Source organism: Pistacia vera, unplaced genomic scaffold, assembly GCF_008641045.1.
Source record: "Pistacia vera cultivar Batoury unplaced genomic scaffold, PisVer_v2 Contig140, whole genome shotgun sequence".
NCBI classification, from domain to species: Eukaryota; Viridiplantae; Streptophyta; class Magnoliopsida; order Sapindales; family Anacardiaceae; genus Pistacia; species Pistacia vera.
In genome coordinates this window covers 1,211,423-1,228,831 of record NW_022195467.1, presented here as the reverse complement: position 1 = coordinate 1,228,831, position 17,409 = coordinate 1,211,423, and the positions used below count along the sequence as shown (strand labels likewise).

Here is a 17,409-nt window from a genome sequence, read left to right as displayed (position 1 = left end):
ACTCCATGAATGAGATACCCCTTAATACTATCGATATCTTCCTTAACACTTCCCATATCCTTCTCCAGTCCATCAATTCTTCCTTCCATTCTGGTGTTCACCATAACCCACACCGGCTCAGATACCAATTTGTTAGGAACCTAAGGATTTAACTGGAATTGTAACGAGATAATCAAACTGAATGCAAGCAATAGTGAATGAACTCTCTATATTTCTGTATTGATTTACTGATATATAAGAAGCAATACAATAGCAATAGAATCAGTAAGGATCAAAACGAAAGAAAAGTTAAAGCAAAAAGATAACTCTAGCCATTCGAGGTGTTAGGAACCTCCCAGTAATACACCACTAATCATTCTTTATCCCATTACAAAAGTTCCCACAATTTATTCCTCCCAGCCCAGTTGTCCTAACAAACTATTCCCGTTTGATGGTGCCACGTGGCTCATTCTGGTAACAACCCCTAGCTCACCACTTGATGCAAGCTTAGCACTTGATCTAATTGTTCCCTTTCTTCCTCACCACGTACACTTGTGTGACAACCTTCTTAATGGCCTCAATACCCCCTCCAGAATTCAATTGGGTACTTGGTGTTCTATCAGAATTATGCGAAGGGGTCTGAAAGTTGAGGCTTTGACACAGTTTATACTTGAACAGGTAAAGAAATTTCTGTTATATATTAATGTTATGCTGGTAGATGATTATAGTTTGTTTAATACGAATACTAATTTCCTTGTCCTTTTTCTTTTTCCAGGGGGCTTTGAAAAATCTCAATCTCATGGAATGCGACAAACTTTGGACTATAAATAAGAAGATTATTTATCCTGTGTATCCTAGACACATTGTTCCAATTGAAGAGAGACGTGTGCTTCTGACCCTTGATGCTTCTGACACTTACCAATGGTGCTGCTGAACCATTTGTTCATATCATTCCTAGCCATAAGAAATATGAAGGTTCTGGAGAGAAAGCTACAACATACACAAGGAGGATATGGATAGACCAAGCTGATGCCATATCCATCTTAGTAGATGAGTAAATTAGCTAAATGGATTGGGAATGTCATAGTGAAGGAAATAAGTAGGGACCCAGGTGGGAACATCACACATCTAACATGTATTTTGCATCTTGAAGGAACCGTCGAGACCACAAAGTTGAAGCTGACATTCGAAACCTGAAACAATGAATTATTTAACCTCACATTGATGAGATTTGACCCTTTAATCACGAAGAAGAAGGTACACTGAATAAACTGATAATCAGAACTTTTCATTGCGTTATTTTTGTTGTTATAAACTCTATATTCCTGCAGTATTTTTGCATTAATGTGAAGTTATTAGTTAATCGAATTATTTGTATTATTCGTCATATAATCCATAAATATACTTGTTTTAGCTAGTGTACTAAAAATGAATTGACATATTGATTCATGCTTCTTACCATTGTGGACGCAGCTAGAAGAGGGGAGGACTTCCTTGATGTGCTCAACCCACGGACAAAGATTGAGACTCCAGCAATTGGAGATTGTAACATGCAGAATCTAAAACATGGAGAGATTTTGCAGCTGGAGAGGAAGGGCTACTACAGATGTGATGTCCCATTCACTAGACCTTCAAAGCCCGTTGTTCTGTTTGCAATCCCAGATGGGCGCCAACAAATAGTATTGAAGTAAGACCTTTCACATTTGAGGTGTTCGATACTGTGGATCCTGAAAATCCTGTTGATTTTTGTGTTTAATGAGCTATGATTTAGATGTTTGGAACACTTTCTCCCTGTTTATATGTCTTGTATTTGGTTACAGGTACATTGATGACTTAATATACTGATTTACTTTTCTCAAGACATTGTAGATTGAACTTTGCCTTTTCACTTCTTTTTTTTTTTTTTCTTTTTTTGGTCTTAATTTACAGAAATTACCTTTCTCTATTCTGACGATGTTACTAATTTTTCAATATTGCTGATAACAGTCTCTGTTACAAATCCCCTTGATCCTTCTATAGTGGTTTTCAGGATTGTAAATGCTTGTATTTTTGCTACTGCCGTTTTTTGTTTGGTTCCTGGGAATGTCTAGGACGCATAAACTCTTGTAGAGACTCTCTTTTTGGGGTCTCATTCTTTCATTCTTTATACTATTTCCATTTACCAAGAAAAAAAAAAAACAATTTTGAACTGTCAAACGTGTTTTAGATTTGGAAAATATGAATTGTATCTTAGTTTTTGAAAATGGTTTTTGGATCACAAATAGATAATCTAACTGTCCCTATTTGGGTTCACCACAAATTATTGGAACCCAGTAGGAGATTTCATTTCGTTGCATGTTGGATAATGTTCTGTTGAGTCCTCCTCTTCAATGTTCCATCTATTCTCAAATTATATAGCTTCTTGTGAAGGAATTTGGTCTCAAAAGCATTTGGAATTTACTTCAATACCATCTCTTGAAGTTTGGTTGTATTAAACAATATGAATTATAAAATAGTTTATATTATAAGGGTTCTTTTCTTGCTCCTGCCAGTGAGGTAGGATCCTACCCCTTTTCTTTTGGGATACATTTGCTGCATGGACTTTAGGGTTTTCTTTTCCATTTATCTTTTTGGTATGCTTCACCCTTTTCTACTCCATAGGGTAGATACACGCCCAAGAGCCTTGTAATATGTCTACCTCAAATGTCTACTGTTCTTTCTAGTCTTTCCTATTGGTGAACCATAGCTAGAAGGAAGATTTAATCTATTGTTTATTGGGATAAGCTATGCTTCATGACTCTGTATTCCAGAAATAGATATGAATGCCCACCTATAATTCAAACCCCAAGTATTTCGTACCTGGATATCAGATATGTATGCCCACCTATAATTCAAACCCCAAGTATTTTGTACCTAGATCTTAATGATTCTCTAAACATATTCTATGGTTTTGGCTTTAGTTATGGTGTGGAGAAATGATAAGTAAGACCACATTGTTGTCTTTTTCTAACACAATAACATGGTATAAGATGCTTAGATTTTGGTGCGGTGCAGGATGGAAAATTACGGGTTTTAAAGTGGCCTAGCTTGGGAATTGTTCTTAATGTGTCTGAAGGTCATACTTCTGTTAAGAAATTAATTAAAGTGTCAACGCCTTGACCTGCAAGATCGATGAAAAGAAAATGAATTCACTGCTTTGTTATTGTTTATCTAGTTCTACTGATGGTTTGGCTTGGTTTTCTTGCAGCCCTGATGGAAAATCTCTTGTCTCCTTGGGAAATCGTGGCCCAGGTAGGGCTTGGGATGTAACCTCCACTTCTGTTGTAGCTTCTCTACCAAAGGAAAATGTAAGCAATGATTCATATAAATATATTACGTAAACCATTTGTTTTCTTAGCTTTTGGTGGCGTAGCTCAATCCTGGTCAATTTAATGAAGCTACCTCTTGTTAAGGAGATCTAACAAAATTGTTGCTAAATGTGTCGTGGTGCATGTTGTTGTTCACTATTTTGTTTTTTTCTTAAAAAACAACGGCCAAAAGCAGATCATATTATTAATAGTTGCTCCTATCTGAACAACAGCAAGAAGTATCATGAACTTATGTCTACTTCATCCTTACATACTAGAGAGATTCTCTTTTAGGAAAATCTTCAAGCCTTCTCTTATTTGGCCTTTATTTTTGTTTATTAGAATTGATTCTCTTTTACATGGGCTCCAAATTAACTACACGCATTTTTAAATTCATACAGGATGAGTTTTGGCTTGCTGTAGATTCTCTCCATCTAATGATCAGAATTGTGTTCTTTACACTGCTGCAATAGCAGGTGAATTTTCAGTATTCAGAAGCCATCCGTCCTTTTTCTTGCTAAAAATGCTCTTATCCACTTCACTGTTTTAAGCACTAACCATCATTAACTTTTATAGTTTACATAGACAAGGGTGGAACTATTGTGACATGGAACATTAGCTCTTGGAAGTGGATATGGTTGATGCAAGTTGCCAGGAGCCTTTTTTGTCCTTCAATGTTTCAGGCGATGGCAAGCTCCTCCCTATGTATAAACTTTTGTTAGCTTTTACTGCATGAAGACATTTTGTGTATACTAACATGAAAACTTTTATCTTCTCACCTTGTGATTGGTTGACATGAAGACATACAACTCAAGGAGATGTTGCAATTATAAATTGAAGCAATATGCAGGTTTGGGCCTTTGTATTCTTGTTGGAGTCTCTTTTAATAGCATTTAAATTGTAATATTTTGCCTTGAAAAATAAAATCGACAGGAAGAATGTGATGTTTGAATACAGGGCTTCAGTTCTGTATCTATGGACTCAAGTGCAGGGGCAACATTGATCGAGGACAAGAAGGAAAAGCGGTATGCCCCTTCCATGATCTGTTAGTTAAGTAACTCAAATTACTTTTTTCTATTATTTTTAGGGGAGCACAAGCAAGAAAATTGAAGAAAACTGTTTTGATATCAAGCTATGCAAAGATATGTTAGCTGAGAGAGGTCATAATGCGCTAGCCAAAATGTTAGTGTTGATGAATTTTGTTGGAGTACAATTGAGGTAGATTTTGATCAAAGTCTTCTATTTTGACACATTGCCACTGACTTATCTATCATGCTGATTATGCTGACCATGCAAATGATAATGAAATTCCTATACATTGTAAAATTAGCAAATGGTTGTCAAATTACAAGTTGTATCTTTTAGTCATATGTCCAATCATGTTGCCTAAAGGGATATTGGTGGAATAAGATACAAGGAAACTTGTGCGGCTGTTTTGATTTTTCATGCAACAAAAATGAAGTGGCCAAATATGTCTAGTATTTTAAAAAGTGAAGCCTGCAGTGTAATGCTTGATTTGAGCCACGTTCCTAGTGCAAGCGCAAAAAATGAGGCAGGTAAAAAGTTTACCTATGCTATATTATGAAAGTGGACTAGCGAGGCAATTGCAACAACTGAAATCTAGTTGATATGGTTGGAGCCATGAACGATTATGGAAGATGGTATCTGAATTACGGATAGAAATGTTGACATATGGTGCAACTAATTGTGGATGGAAAAACCATGGGAAACAACTTATTAAAGGTGGAGAGTTGTTCACTCATATATGTCTTTTTATGGCACATCTGGGCTTAAATGAACAATATCATTCATTAACATATGGTTATTTCATTAAAAAATAATTTTTATATCTTACATTTCCTTCATTAACTTTAGAAATAAAGTAGCGCAATGTGACTTGATATTTTTCACTTAAGTCAAGATGTGTCATAAGAAGGGATACGTGAGTGATCAACTCTTCACCTTTACTAAGCTATTGAACATGTTCTTTCCATTCACAACGACTTCCAGCATATGCCAACATTTCTACCCAAAATTCACTTATCATCTCCCATTTTTCTTCAATATTGTTCATCCCATCATCTTCGACTTCCAGTGCTTGCAATTGCTTAACAAGCCTACATCCAAAAAATAGAACTGGCTTACTTTTATCTCCTTTCTTTATTTCTAGTGAGGAATCGGTTTTGATCTACAGAATGTTCCAACAAGCTTTTCTTATTTTAGAGGATTTATCACTTCTATGATGTTCTAGAAACACTTTTTTTGAAAAATCTTACAACCTTAGCACATGTATCTCTATATCTCATCTGACCAAGTCCTTTGGGCAACATATTTGGACAAATGATTAACAGATACAACATGTAATCTGATAAATGTTTGCTAATGATCTTGCATTTGGGCAACATTGTTCCAAGAAGAAGAAGAAGAAGAAGAAGATCCCTTAGGAACAAGGTTGTTTCATAGGAGAAGAAGAAGAAGAAGGGAATTGATAGAGTGTCGAGAGAGAAACAAGGGAAGGAACAATCATGATTGTTCCTTCATAAGGAACGACCGTTTTTTTCTTGTAGTGTCTTGGGTGCCTTGGGTGTGGTGAGAACTGACATGACAATGTCAATATGGTGACACGTTAAGGCTGTAAGAGAAGATTATGAGATTAAGTTGTAAACGTAACATTTTTCATTTGTTTATGCCCTTCTCTTTTTAAACTTTTTTATATCATTATTTTCATTAAATAAAGTTAGGGAAAAAAAAGGAAGAGAGGGGGGAGAAATTGGAGAGAAAAATGTGCTGCAGTGCAGGTAAAAAGTCTTATGGAAATTTTTATTTTTATTTTTACATTGAATGATGTAAGGTATTGCTTTGTTTTTAGTTTTGTGCTGTAAGGTTTTTGGCTTTTGTTGTTTCTTGTTGGATTTCAGTGTCGGTTTGTTGAAGAGTAAGTGAGTTTTTTTTTTTTTTTTTTTTTTTCAAAATTATAATTTTGGGGGTGAAATTGTTTTGATTAGAAGCTTCAGTGATGTTGGATGTGTGTATTTTGAGGGAAGTTGATTGAATAATATGGTCGATTTTAAATTGAAATACTTTTTTGGGTGATTTTGATGCCCTTTGTTTGGTTTCTAAGAAAACATAAAAGGAATTAGAAATTTTAGATCTCAATATTAGTGTCCTTTTTGTTATGTATAATTTCTTTTTTATCATTAGGAAGAAAAAAAAAATTAACAAGAATAAAATTAAGGTTACAATTCAATGCTTCTTCCAACTACAATATGATATTTAGGGTGTATTTGGTTTAGGGAATGCTATATTAATAAAAATATAGATTACCTTGAAGAACTAAATTGGTGGATATATTATATAGATCACTGAATTATCTTTCTATTTTAATATTATTATTTATATTAATATTTATTATTGTTATTTTAAATTATTTTTTAACCTTATATATTTGTTAATTTAGCTAAATACTTCCATAATAAAAATTTAAAAATTAATTAAAGCACTCTAGCCTTGTAAGAGGACAGTCAACCACTAGTCACTACTGCCAGATGATAGCTTGCAGTCATTAGAACAGCACACGACTGGCCAAATTTGGCTAGTCGTGTGCCGATTTGACTGTTTCCAACCAAATCCATGGTCTTAACCTTTTAAAAAGCTAAATACAATAAAGTTTAAAGGAAAATGCATGAAATAAAAAAATCGAAATAAAAAAAAAAAAAAAAATTCATACGTGACATTAAGCAAAAACAAATTCGAAAAAATTAAGTACTTATCACAATCATGAAAAACTAAAAGACTTAATTTGCGAAGGAGATTCGTCACACCATTGAAGAATTGAAAACTGCAATCAAAGGTTTGCTGTGGAGTACTCAGCCACTCAATTACCTTCTCGATAACAATTCGAAGCCAGTATCCTGATACATTGCATGATATAGAGCGACAATTATTCCAGCGACATAGAGTTTCCATGGAGGTTGGTAGTTAGGATTAAGCAAACAATACACAACAGAAACTGAGTCACAATCTAACCAAACTGACAACCACTCCTTAGATGAGGCAATTTCAATAACAATAATCACAGCCAACATCTCAGCAAAGAAAGCACTCCAGATACCCAATCTCATAGAAAATTAAACAACCAATAAGAGCCCTGATATCCAAAATACCTCCACAAGCAGATAAATCGGGATTACCTTTCGATAAGCCATCTGTATTTTAACCTTCATCCAACCTAAAGGGGGAATAGTACCAAGCAACCAAAATAATCCTTGAAGCTTTGATAATTAAGATTTATTACATATTACTACTTAATCTCATCTGTACAAGATTGTCAAATGAAATAACATACAACTTAAGAGGATTATACAAAAGATCAAGCAAAACGTGCATACATCCGTCCAATTTCTGAAATAATTTAATGAGGAGAAGAGAAATATATTCATTCATCTTTTTAAGAAAAATTGAAGTACCGCGACCTGACTTGATATTTTTCACTTAAGCCGAGATGTGTTATAAGAAGAGAAACATGAGTAATCAACTCTCCACCTTTCCTAAGCTGTTGACCGTGTTCTTTCCATTCACAAAGACTTCCAGCATATGCCAACATTTCCACCCAAAATTCACTTATCATCTCCCATTTTTCTTCAATATTATTCATCCCATCCTCTTCGAATTCCAGTGCTTGCAATTGCTTAGCAAGCCTACATCCAAAAAATAGAACTGACTTACTTTTATCTCCTTTCTTTCTTTCTAGTGAGGAATCGGTGTTGACTTGAAGAATGTTCCTACAAGCTTTTCTTATTTTAGAGGATTTATCACTTCTATGAGACGCTCTAGAAACAGTTTTTTGGAAAAATCTTACAGCCTCAGCACATGTATCTCTATATCTCATCTCACCAAATCCTTTGGGCAACATATTTGGACACATGATTAACAGATACAACATGTAATCTGATAAATATTTGCTAATGATCTTACATTTGGGATGAAGATTATCGGGATCGTCCTCATTGAAATCGCTGTAATAACAAAGATCAGTTGCAATGTGCCAAAGAAGAAGGCTATGGTCAAACTCCACATCAAGTGTGCTCCAACGAAATTCATCAAGACAGAACCTTTCACTAAGCGCATAATCTCCTCTCTGAGCCAAGAATTCTTTGCATAGCTCGACAGTGAAACCGCCCTCTTCAATTTTCTTGCCTTTATTTAATAGCTGCTTGAAGATGAATTCCTGCAAATCATCATTGACATCTTTCCAAGTCAAGCTCCAGAGTTCGTTGATGCCAAATACATTTTGAAAACTCCTCACGGATACACGTTCAAGGCAATAACTTATTAGGTTTTTCTGACCCATTGATCTCGACCACCTCTTACTATTGATCGCAAGTAAACAATTACAACAGGATGTAGAAACACGTTTTGCGTTTTTGAGCTTGGTCCACCAAAGTTTTGACCAGTCGGAGAAAAGAACTAGTGCGATGAATGAAAAGATCTCCAGAACAACAGCCCCAAAGAGGAGTACACAAGTTATGCAGACGTCTATTGTTGGATAGGCATGCTTCTGAATGATGATTAAGAAGAAAACTGATACAAAAATATGAGAGAAGAGGTAGATGCAACGAAGAAGGATCCCGAATTTGGAATAAACTATGGTTGCCTTGGTGTAGAGCACATCATACATGAATCCAAGCTCAATTGCCACCAATTTGAAGGCTTCTGCTGCTGACCTTATCCGAATTATGTCATAGCTCTCCTTTTGTTCGTGATAACCAAGAACTAAGTCGGCAAAGAGATACCTAAATCTCTTGAATAAAAAATGAGAAGCCAAATAATCGTCTTTGGGGTTGCTGCATTCACTTTTTTCAATTCTTACTGGTACCAAATCAGTGCTTGTCCCCATTTGTGTAACAGTATCCATGTCGAGTACTGTATCACGTCCAAGAATATCTGGACCAGGATCGGGAGCCGGGTACAAAGAATCTTTAAGTTTTTTGGCACTTGAAAGCTTGAGCACCAAAGTCCTCTCTCCATACTTGAGAATTCCAGTGATCAACATAGGAATAGCTAAAAGTGAGAGAGGGTGTTTTCTCAAGGACCGCATAAATACATAAATTGCTGTTACAACTTGAAAAAGAAACTCAAGAAGGCGCCTTGACCACAACTCGTTGTCTTCTCTTGAGTAAGAAGTGATAGTATCTGGGCCACCAAGATGCAAGAGAAGGAATGGCGCCCAAAATGCTTCGAGTTCCATTGATTTTGAAGAATTATTACCTGTAGAATCTCCTGGGCTTCGAGCAATGTTGCCTAGAGCAAAAGTTGCCACCGGATCCGCCGTCATGTATGTTGACCAAATAAGGACCGTTATCCAAGTTCTCGCAATGTATTTTCGTTTAGAACCAAATATGATGAGCAATATTTGTAAAAAAAAGCTCAGCAAAACCAGCCCTCTAACTTCATCAATTCCGCTCGAAATAAAATTTCCTAACTCCCTGCCAGGTCATGGTCTAGCTCTCTATCTGAGAAAACAAAATCGATATGCTTACTAAGTACAGACGTGAGAATGCAGAAGTTTGGTATGAACAAATGGATACTCTATTCAGAGGAAAAAAATACAAACATTTTACATATCAAATGATTTACCATTGTCGTATAGTATCATTATATCCTTCACTATTTACATGAAATACCCAAAATACCCCTAGCCATCCAAAACTTGTCGACTGTCAGCCACAGCTGTAGGCCGCCATGGGAACGTGCACAACCGGTCAATCTATTCGACCACGCGCGCCGATTTGGCCAAAAGGCCGAAAAGACCAGATGGCCATGGATTTTGCTATTTGTAAACGACCACAGATTTGCCTGTTAATGGCCAAAATAGATCTGACCATTTTTAGCCAGATGCACAGCCATTAATGCCCATATTTTGGACATTAATGGCCAAAATGGATCTTGCCGTTTCTGTCCTTCGATCTGGTCGAAAACAACCAGATCGGTGTACGACCGGCCAATCTATTGGTCATGCGTTGTTTCGACGGATGCCAACTATGGTGGCTGACAGTCAACGGTTGTCTTAGGTGGCTAGGTGCATTGTGTTAAATTTAAACTTTTATTGTTAGGGTGTTTTAGCTAATATCTCAAATATAAGGGTTAAAAGTAATGCTCTAAATAATAATATTTAAAAAGGAAAAGCAATTCGGTAAAAAACCACTCCTTAATATTTTATTCTTCCCAACCAAACATTTAATTATTTACTTACCATCTAGCCAAACATATTGATATAACATTCTCTTATTAATCTTCAAGGTAATCTATCTCAGTGATAATCCTATTCAATTTTTATCAATTTTTTAAGATTTTTTAAAATATTTCAAAATAAAAAAAAAAATTCATTTTTTTAATATTTAATTTCTTTAGATTTTTAAAAGTTTTCTTCAATTGATATTTTAGAAGACATTTTTTTTACAAAAAAAAAAAAATCATACTCTTAAAGATCTTTTTTATGTTTTTTACCAAAATGAAGAAATATTGAAATTAAAAATTTATCTAATAAATCTTCAGGGGTAATATGGTCTTTTCAAAAGGTAACTCCAGTCAATCGTCCAACTTAAGGACTAAAACTAACAGAAGGCATCACAATTGTATTTTAATTTAAAGTTGATGGAGGGTCAAGTGTTTATTTCTGTGTTTCAAAGGGTGTTTATGAAATTACCATAATACAAAAGACTACCAAGAGGACAAAACCACAATTAGAGAGTGGGAGCCACTAAAAAGAGATTTAGTGAGAAAGCCAATTTGTGACATTTGTAAGATACTCTTGTAATTTTTCTTTTTTTTTATAGTAAAATTCTGCAGCTGTAAAGTGGATATAGCTCTCGTACAGAGAGTAAATTATTATAAATCTTGTGTTTATGTGTCTGGTTTATTTATTTCTCATTTGTTCGCTTTATTTTCCCTTTTCTGAGATTTAGAATTTGCTAGCATCGATTAAATACCCACAACAGTATCAACTCATTTCATTATTTAACTATCATTATAAAACTAAACCAAACTAGTTTCTATGGGGAAAACCAAATCTGTCGACATGAGCATGCAATGGGCCATATCTATAATATGTAGAGTCATATATTGAACTCTAGGGGATGGCTACTTTGTCTGATGGTTTGAAAAACACTATTAATATTTTAAATTAAAAATACACTTTTTTATTTAAAATATATATAGTTTAGTAATGTAAAAGTTCACAAGACCATAGGTAGTAATTAAATACATATGAAAATATTCTTGTATTAAATAAAAGCATTCTTCAAATAAATAGCGTTTATAAATAGTAAAACTCATCATCAACATACAGATTACTTCACTAAGCTCTTTAAAACATATAATTTCTAAGAGAAATATTCAATTGTGTCAAGGTCTTAATATGCAACTATCTAGAGCATTTCCTCATCATCAACACAAACTAACTTGCATGAAAATGGATAAGGTTCTTTGATGGATGCTGGTTAAATAAAGGCAAATCCTTTTTAATGAAATATAATGACTTGATAACATATAGTAAAATATTCCAAAAGGGTATATTTTATTTTTCTGTGTTTATTTTCTGTGGGTGTTTATGCAAATTACCATAACACAAAAGACTACCAAGTAACTAGCTAGAAACAAAAAACAGCACTAGTTCAAACTAAAGAGAGATCCAATACAAGATGATAATAAAGATTAATGAATAAGAAGATAAGTTTGCACCTGAAACTTGTGAAGCAAATGGAGCAGCTGGTTGATTTTGGGTGTCAAATTAACAACTTGTTGCAATCAAGGTTTGGAGGCTCTTTTTACAAATCTGAAGTACAACTACAGGATAACAGAGAGTCATATATATAAACAGTGAAATGTGAATATGAGAAAGAATTTTTATTTTAAAAAAAAATAAAGGATAAAAAAAACTTATGAAAATGTGTTTGGTAGATATGGGCAACATGATAATTCCTTTTACAGAATTAATTAAAGACTACTACCATGAGGACTAGAAATAAAAAGACTAGTGCAAATACAAGAGATCCAATAATTCCACAATACAAAAATAAAAATTAAAAGTATAAGTTGCACCTGAAAATTGTGAAGCAAATGGAGCAGCTGGTTGATTTGTGAATTAAGAAATGGTTGTCGATACTGGATAGAGTGAATGTTTGGAGGATCGTTTACAGGATTAAATCATGTGAAAATGGAGTAAGTGCCAATGAGATTATATTTATAGCATGGATCTTTCTTGTGTTAATAACTTTATTATAAAATATCATCCCAAGCTCAAAGATGAAAGTAAAGAACCTAAGCACAATTATATTATAGACATGCATTACATATATTATATAAATTAATCTCTATTTCTCTTCTTTCCATATTTAGAATAGTTCTTTTTATCCAAATCCAGATTAGTTTGTGGATTTCGAATGAAAGGTACATGATTTTTGGTTTATTTTTAATTTCTTTTTCTCTTTAGTTATCCTTTGCGTAATTTAAACTCCATTCTAAAGCACTATTAAAGAAGATATTCAATCCTCCTTTAGAATCCTTCTTTTTGACTGAAGGTGAAGGGTGGTGTTACAATTTGCTACGTTACATCACATTCTTCTTTTTCTTTTTCTGCAAGAGTTTCATAGACACCCTTTGGTTTTTCAAATCTTCTTCTAACTTTTTTATATTGGACAATTTTTTCTTTTTGTTGTATACATGTATAATTATATGTGGTAGAGATATGTTAAATTCAATTTTTTGACTTAAAAATTCTTACACTACCTAATAACTAATGTTTCTTATTTATACAATTCAATAAATAAAAGAATCGTTGAATTGACGTTAAGGGAAAATTTATCTTTTAACTTCGTTCTCTCAATTAACCGTCAGAGTGTACGTATTTAATGAACAATTATCAATTAATCAGGGAAAAGTTGGTAAAGTATAAAAGTAAGTTGTGGGGTTGAAAAATGATAAGTGGATACCTGCTTATCTGCTTGTGTTTACATTAAGTTTGGTGATATATATTGGAATGGCTGGCCTTGAACTCTATATACACTTGAAGCTGAACATTTTCATTTCCTCATTTATAGGGTCGGTTTGATACTGTTTCTTTAATTAAAGTATATATTGATTATAGTAGATGGAATTAGATTTATAAAAATTCACTGTTTTCTGGTTATGTACATATGAAAAATATTTGAAAACATTTTTTATAAAACTTATCAAAAATTCGATTTCTATAAACTCTAATTCCTAACTCTATCCGAAGAAACAATACCAAACGACCCTTTATACAAACAATTAGAATAGGCAACTTCACCACGAGATTGTCAATATTAAAGCCAACCATTCAAGTCTAACAATGAGAATGCCATGAAACCAGATTCACTGGGAAATTTACAATCCTGTTAGAATTTTGATAGGACTACCTGCAAATAAGTTCACACACACAAGAAAAGACTGAAAATAAAAATTCTGAAATAACCTCAATATGTGTATTAATCAAGTAAACTGGAAATCAACATTTGGAAGAAAAGAAATAGAACAGTGCCGGATAATCCTACATTTCGGGACAAGGGACCTCCATTGGTTACTCTAAAAAACGCTTAACCCTGTCTTGCCTAATCTCAACAATATATACTAAGTATCCCACAAAATACCCCTCATTCACACAATTCTCCACACCCACATCACACACCAGCCACATGGACCATATTCTTTTAACTACTACCCTTAATGCTTAATAGCCCTTAAGTGTGTAGACCTTATGCACAGTTGCCTATCAATACCCCCCCGGAAATTCACCTTGTCCTCAAGGTGAATTGAGGAAACTCTGTGCTTATCACTTCATACAGCTCCCAGGTGGCTTCGAAAGCAGACTGTCTGCGTATCACTATATATGTTGACCAAATGAGGACCGTTATCCAAGTTCTCGCAATGTATTTTCGTTTAGACAAAATATGATGAGCAATATTTGTAAAAAAAAAGCTCAGCAAAACCAGCCCTCTAACTTCATCAATTCCGCTCGAAATAAATTCCTAAAACTGGAGGCTCATGGCAGCTCTCTATCTAAGAAAACAAAATTCGATATGTTTACTAGTACGGATGTGGGAATGCAGAAGTTATGATTGAACAGATAGATGCTCTATTCAGAGAAAAAAAAATACAAACATTTTACATATCAATGATTTACCATTTTCGTAATATTATAATTATATCATCTATTTTATCAATTCTTGTGTATTTAAGAATTTAAGTGAAGTTAACCCTTACATGCAAAAAAGATGTGTGTGTGTAATGAGATCATCTCTAATTATTATTTCTCTCTTTCATAGGACATTTTACATATATAACTTTAAGAAAAAATAATCGAGTAAAATGAAAATTTTGAAATTCACATTTTGAAGACCTTTTTTATCTATGAAAATTTCCAAGGGAAAACAATCTGCCTCAAGAAAAGCTACGAAACTTTCACAACTGTGAAACGAAACATTTTTATTTATTTTATTTCAAAAACATTTTTATAATTTACCATATAATTCTCTTTCCTAAAAGACTCTAAATACATGTAAACCTATGACGGAAATGCAACATCTGAAAGTATTTGTACACATAACTTTTTGCTGTGGAATCAATCGCTTTTGAATTTGATATTGTTCACTTAAGCCAAGATGAACCATCAGAAGGCAAATATAAGTAAGCAACTCTTTACCTTCCATAAGATGTTATAAGCCGGCGACAAAAATTTATATTGTTATATAAAGTCTCGTTTTTTTCAAAACAATGTTAATAAAATCATATAACATGAAAGGTGTGTTTGGTTGGGGATAATGTGGAATTATTAAGGAAATTTCATCTTATATTACTTAATTACTATATTTGGTTTTTAAATAATATAAGATTCCGGTAATCTTTTAAAATTACTAGTAATTAAGTTAGTTACATAAAAAGTAATTTGATTACCTTCATTTTTTAGGTATTTTAAGGTTACTCGGTAATTTTATTTTTGTTACAATTTTACACCTTATTAATAAAATTTTTGGAAAAAAATACCCTTATTTTGAAATTAATTTACAAAAAAAAAAAATCAAAGACTATTTTATCCTTATATACAAAAATTTTAGGACATAAATACCCTTGGACTTCAAAAAAATTACCCAAGGGTGGTGGTTAGATCCCATCAGCCATCGGACAGTGTCAAAATGGTGCACAGCCGGCTGGATCTGGCTAATCATGCATCGATCTGACAGTTTTTAGCCAGATATCTAGATGGAAACTTATAAATCTACAGCTTTTGGTCGTTAACGATAGCCAAACACCCGGTCAATTCTAGCCATAGATCTGGTCAAAAATAGTCAGATTGGCACATGACAACCAAATCCGGCCGGTTGTATGTCGTTACGGCCACTGCTAATGCCGCCGATAGTGGTGGCAGGTAGTCGACAATGGCTTGGAGTGGGTGAGGTTTGTTCTTGTTAAGTTTTAAACTTTTTTTTGTTGCTGGGATGTTTTAACAATATCTCAAATGTAGGAGGTTAAAAAAACTATTAAAAATAATAAAAATAATATTATATTAATATTTTTTAAAGAAGGGCAATTTAGTAAATTATGTAATATACTTACCAATTTATTCCTCCAACCAAACACATTAATATATCATATCCACCAATTTATTCCAACCGACCAAATGCATTTTCTTAAACATTTTCAGTAATCTTCAAGGTAATATACCTTTCTATTAATATAACATTCCAAGTAATACAATATTCCCTAAACCAAATACACTCAAAAGGTAATTACTATATACCCTTTGAAAGCTTAAGAAATACTTGACCCCAAGAACTTTAGAAACTACGATGAAGATCCTCTCTACTTATTTTTAACTATTTACTTCAACTGTAATAAGAAGGTACAATTAGGTACAACTTTTTTCTACACGTCTTTTGGAAAAAAAGTTTCAACAAAAAATAAATAAATAAATCAAAGGAATATATTAAAAAAAAAAAAAAACTCCCGAACTTGGCCCATTGAAAATTTTATCTATCCTAGATTGTGGCTGTGATCTCAAATTGTGCCACGATTTGTCTAGATTGATACAGTGGTTTGGACAAATTGCATTAATGCGATCTCCTCTGATTGTGCTAGCAATCCATTTTTTAAGATTTTTTTCAAGTATTTTGAAAAAAAAAAAAGTTTAATATTTAAATTTTCTTTAGATTTTAAAAATTTTCTTCAACATTTATAAAATTATCAAATATTTTGATTGAAAAATTGCTAATGTTTTAGAAGAGATTTTTTTCATACTCTTAAAGATTTATTTTTTTTGTTTTACCAAAATGAAGAAATATTGAAATTAAAAATATTTATCTAATAAATATATAAGGGTAATATGGTCTTTTCAAAAGGTAACTCTAGTCAATCCTCCACTTTAGGGGTAATATTGTAGTTTTAATTTAAAGTTGGTGGGGGGTCAAGTGTTTATTTTCTGCGTTTCAAAGGGTGTTCATGTCAAGCAGCAAAACAGAAATGAGTATCAACTAACTAGCTAGAAATAAAAAGAGCAGTAGTTCAAAGTAAAGAGAGATCCAATACAAGATGATTAATGAATAAGTAGATTGTACCTGAAACTTATGAAGCAAACGGAGAGCAGCTGGTTGATTTGTGAATTAACAAATGGTTGTTGATAGAGTGAATGTTTGGAGGATTAAATCATGTAAAAATTGAGTAAGTGTAAATGAGACGATATTTAGAGGATGGATCCTTTCTTGTGTTAATAATTTCATTATAAATTATCATCCCAAGCTCAAAGATGGAAGTAAAGAATCTATTATAGACATGCATTACATTAATTATATAAATTAATCTGTTAAAATAATTCTTTTTATCAAACCCAGATTAAGTCTGTGGTAAGATACATTTCGAGTGCAAGGTAGATGACTTTTAATTTCTTTTTCTCCTTTAGTTATCCTTTGCTTAACTTAAACTCCATTCTAAAGCACCATTAAAGAAGATATTCAATCCTCCCTGAAACTCCTTTGTGATTGAAGGGTGGTGTAGTAATTTGCTACATCAGATTCTTCTTTTTCTTTTTCTTTTT

The 17,409-nt window shown here is 33.2% G+C and overlaps 1 protein-coding gene and 1 pseudogene across 1 annotated transcript; one reads left to right on the top strand and one right to left on the bottom strand.

Annotated features, from left to right (window-relative positions):
- Positions 1-606: 606 nt before the first annotated feature.
- LOC116123193 lies at positions 607-4,456 on the top strand (annotated as a pseudogene).
- Positions 4,457-5,277: 821 nt separating this feature from the next.
- LOC116123192 lies at positions 5,278-9,639 on the bottom strand. Its single transcript, XM_031408999.1, has 3 exons — positions 7,772-9,639; positions 7,188-7,421; positions 5,278-5,422 (listed from the first exon to the last, which is right to left on the bottom strand). Exons 1-3 carry the CDS (start codon positions 9,637-9,639, stop codon positions 5,278-5,280), a joined length of 2,247 nt encoding a protein of 748 aa, XP_031264859.1.
- Between the last annotated feature and the right edge of the window lie 7,770 nt (positions 9,640-17,409).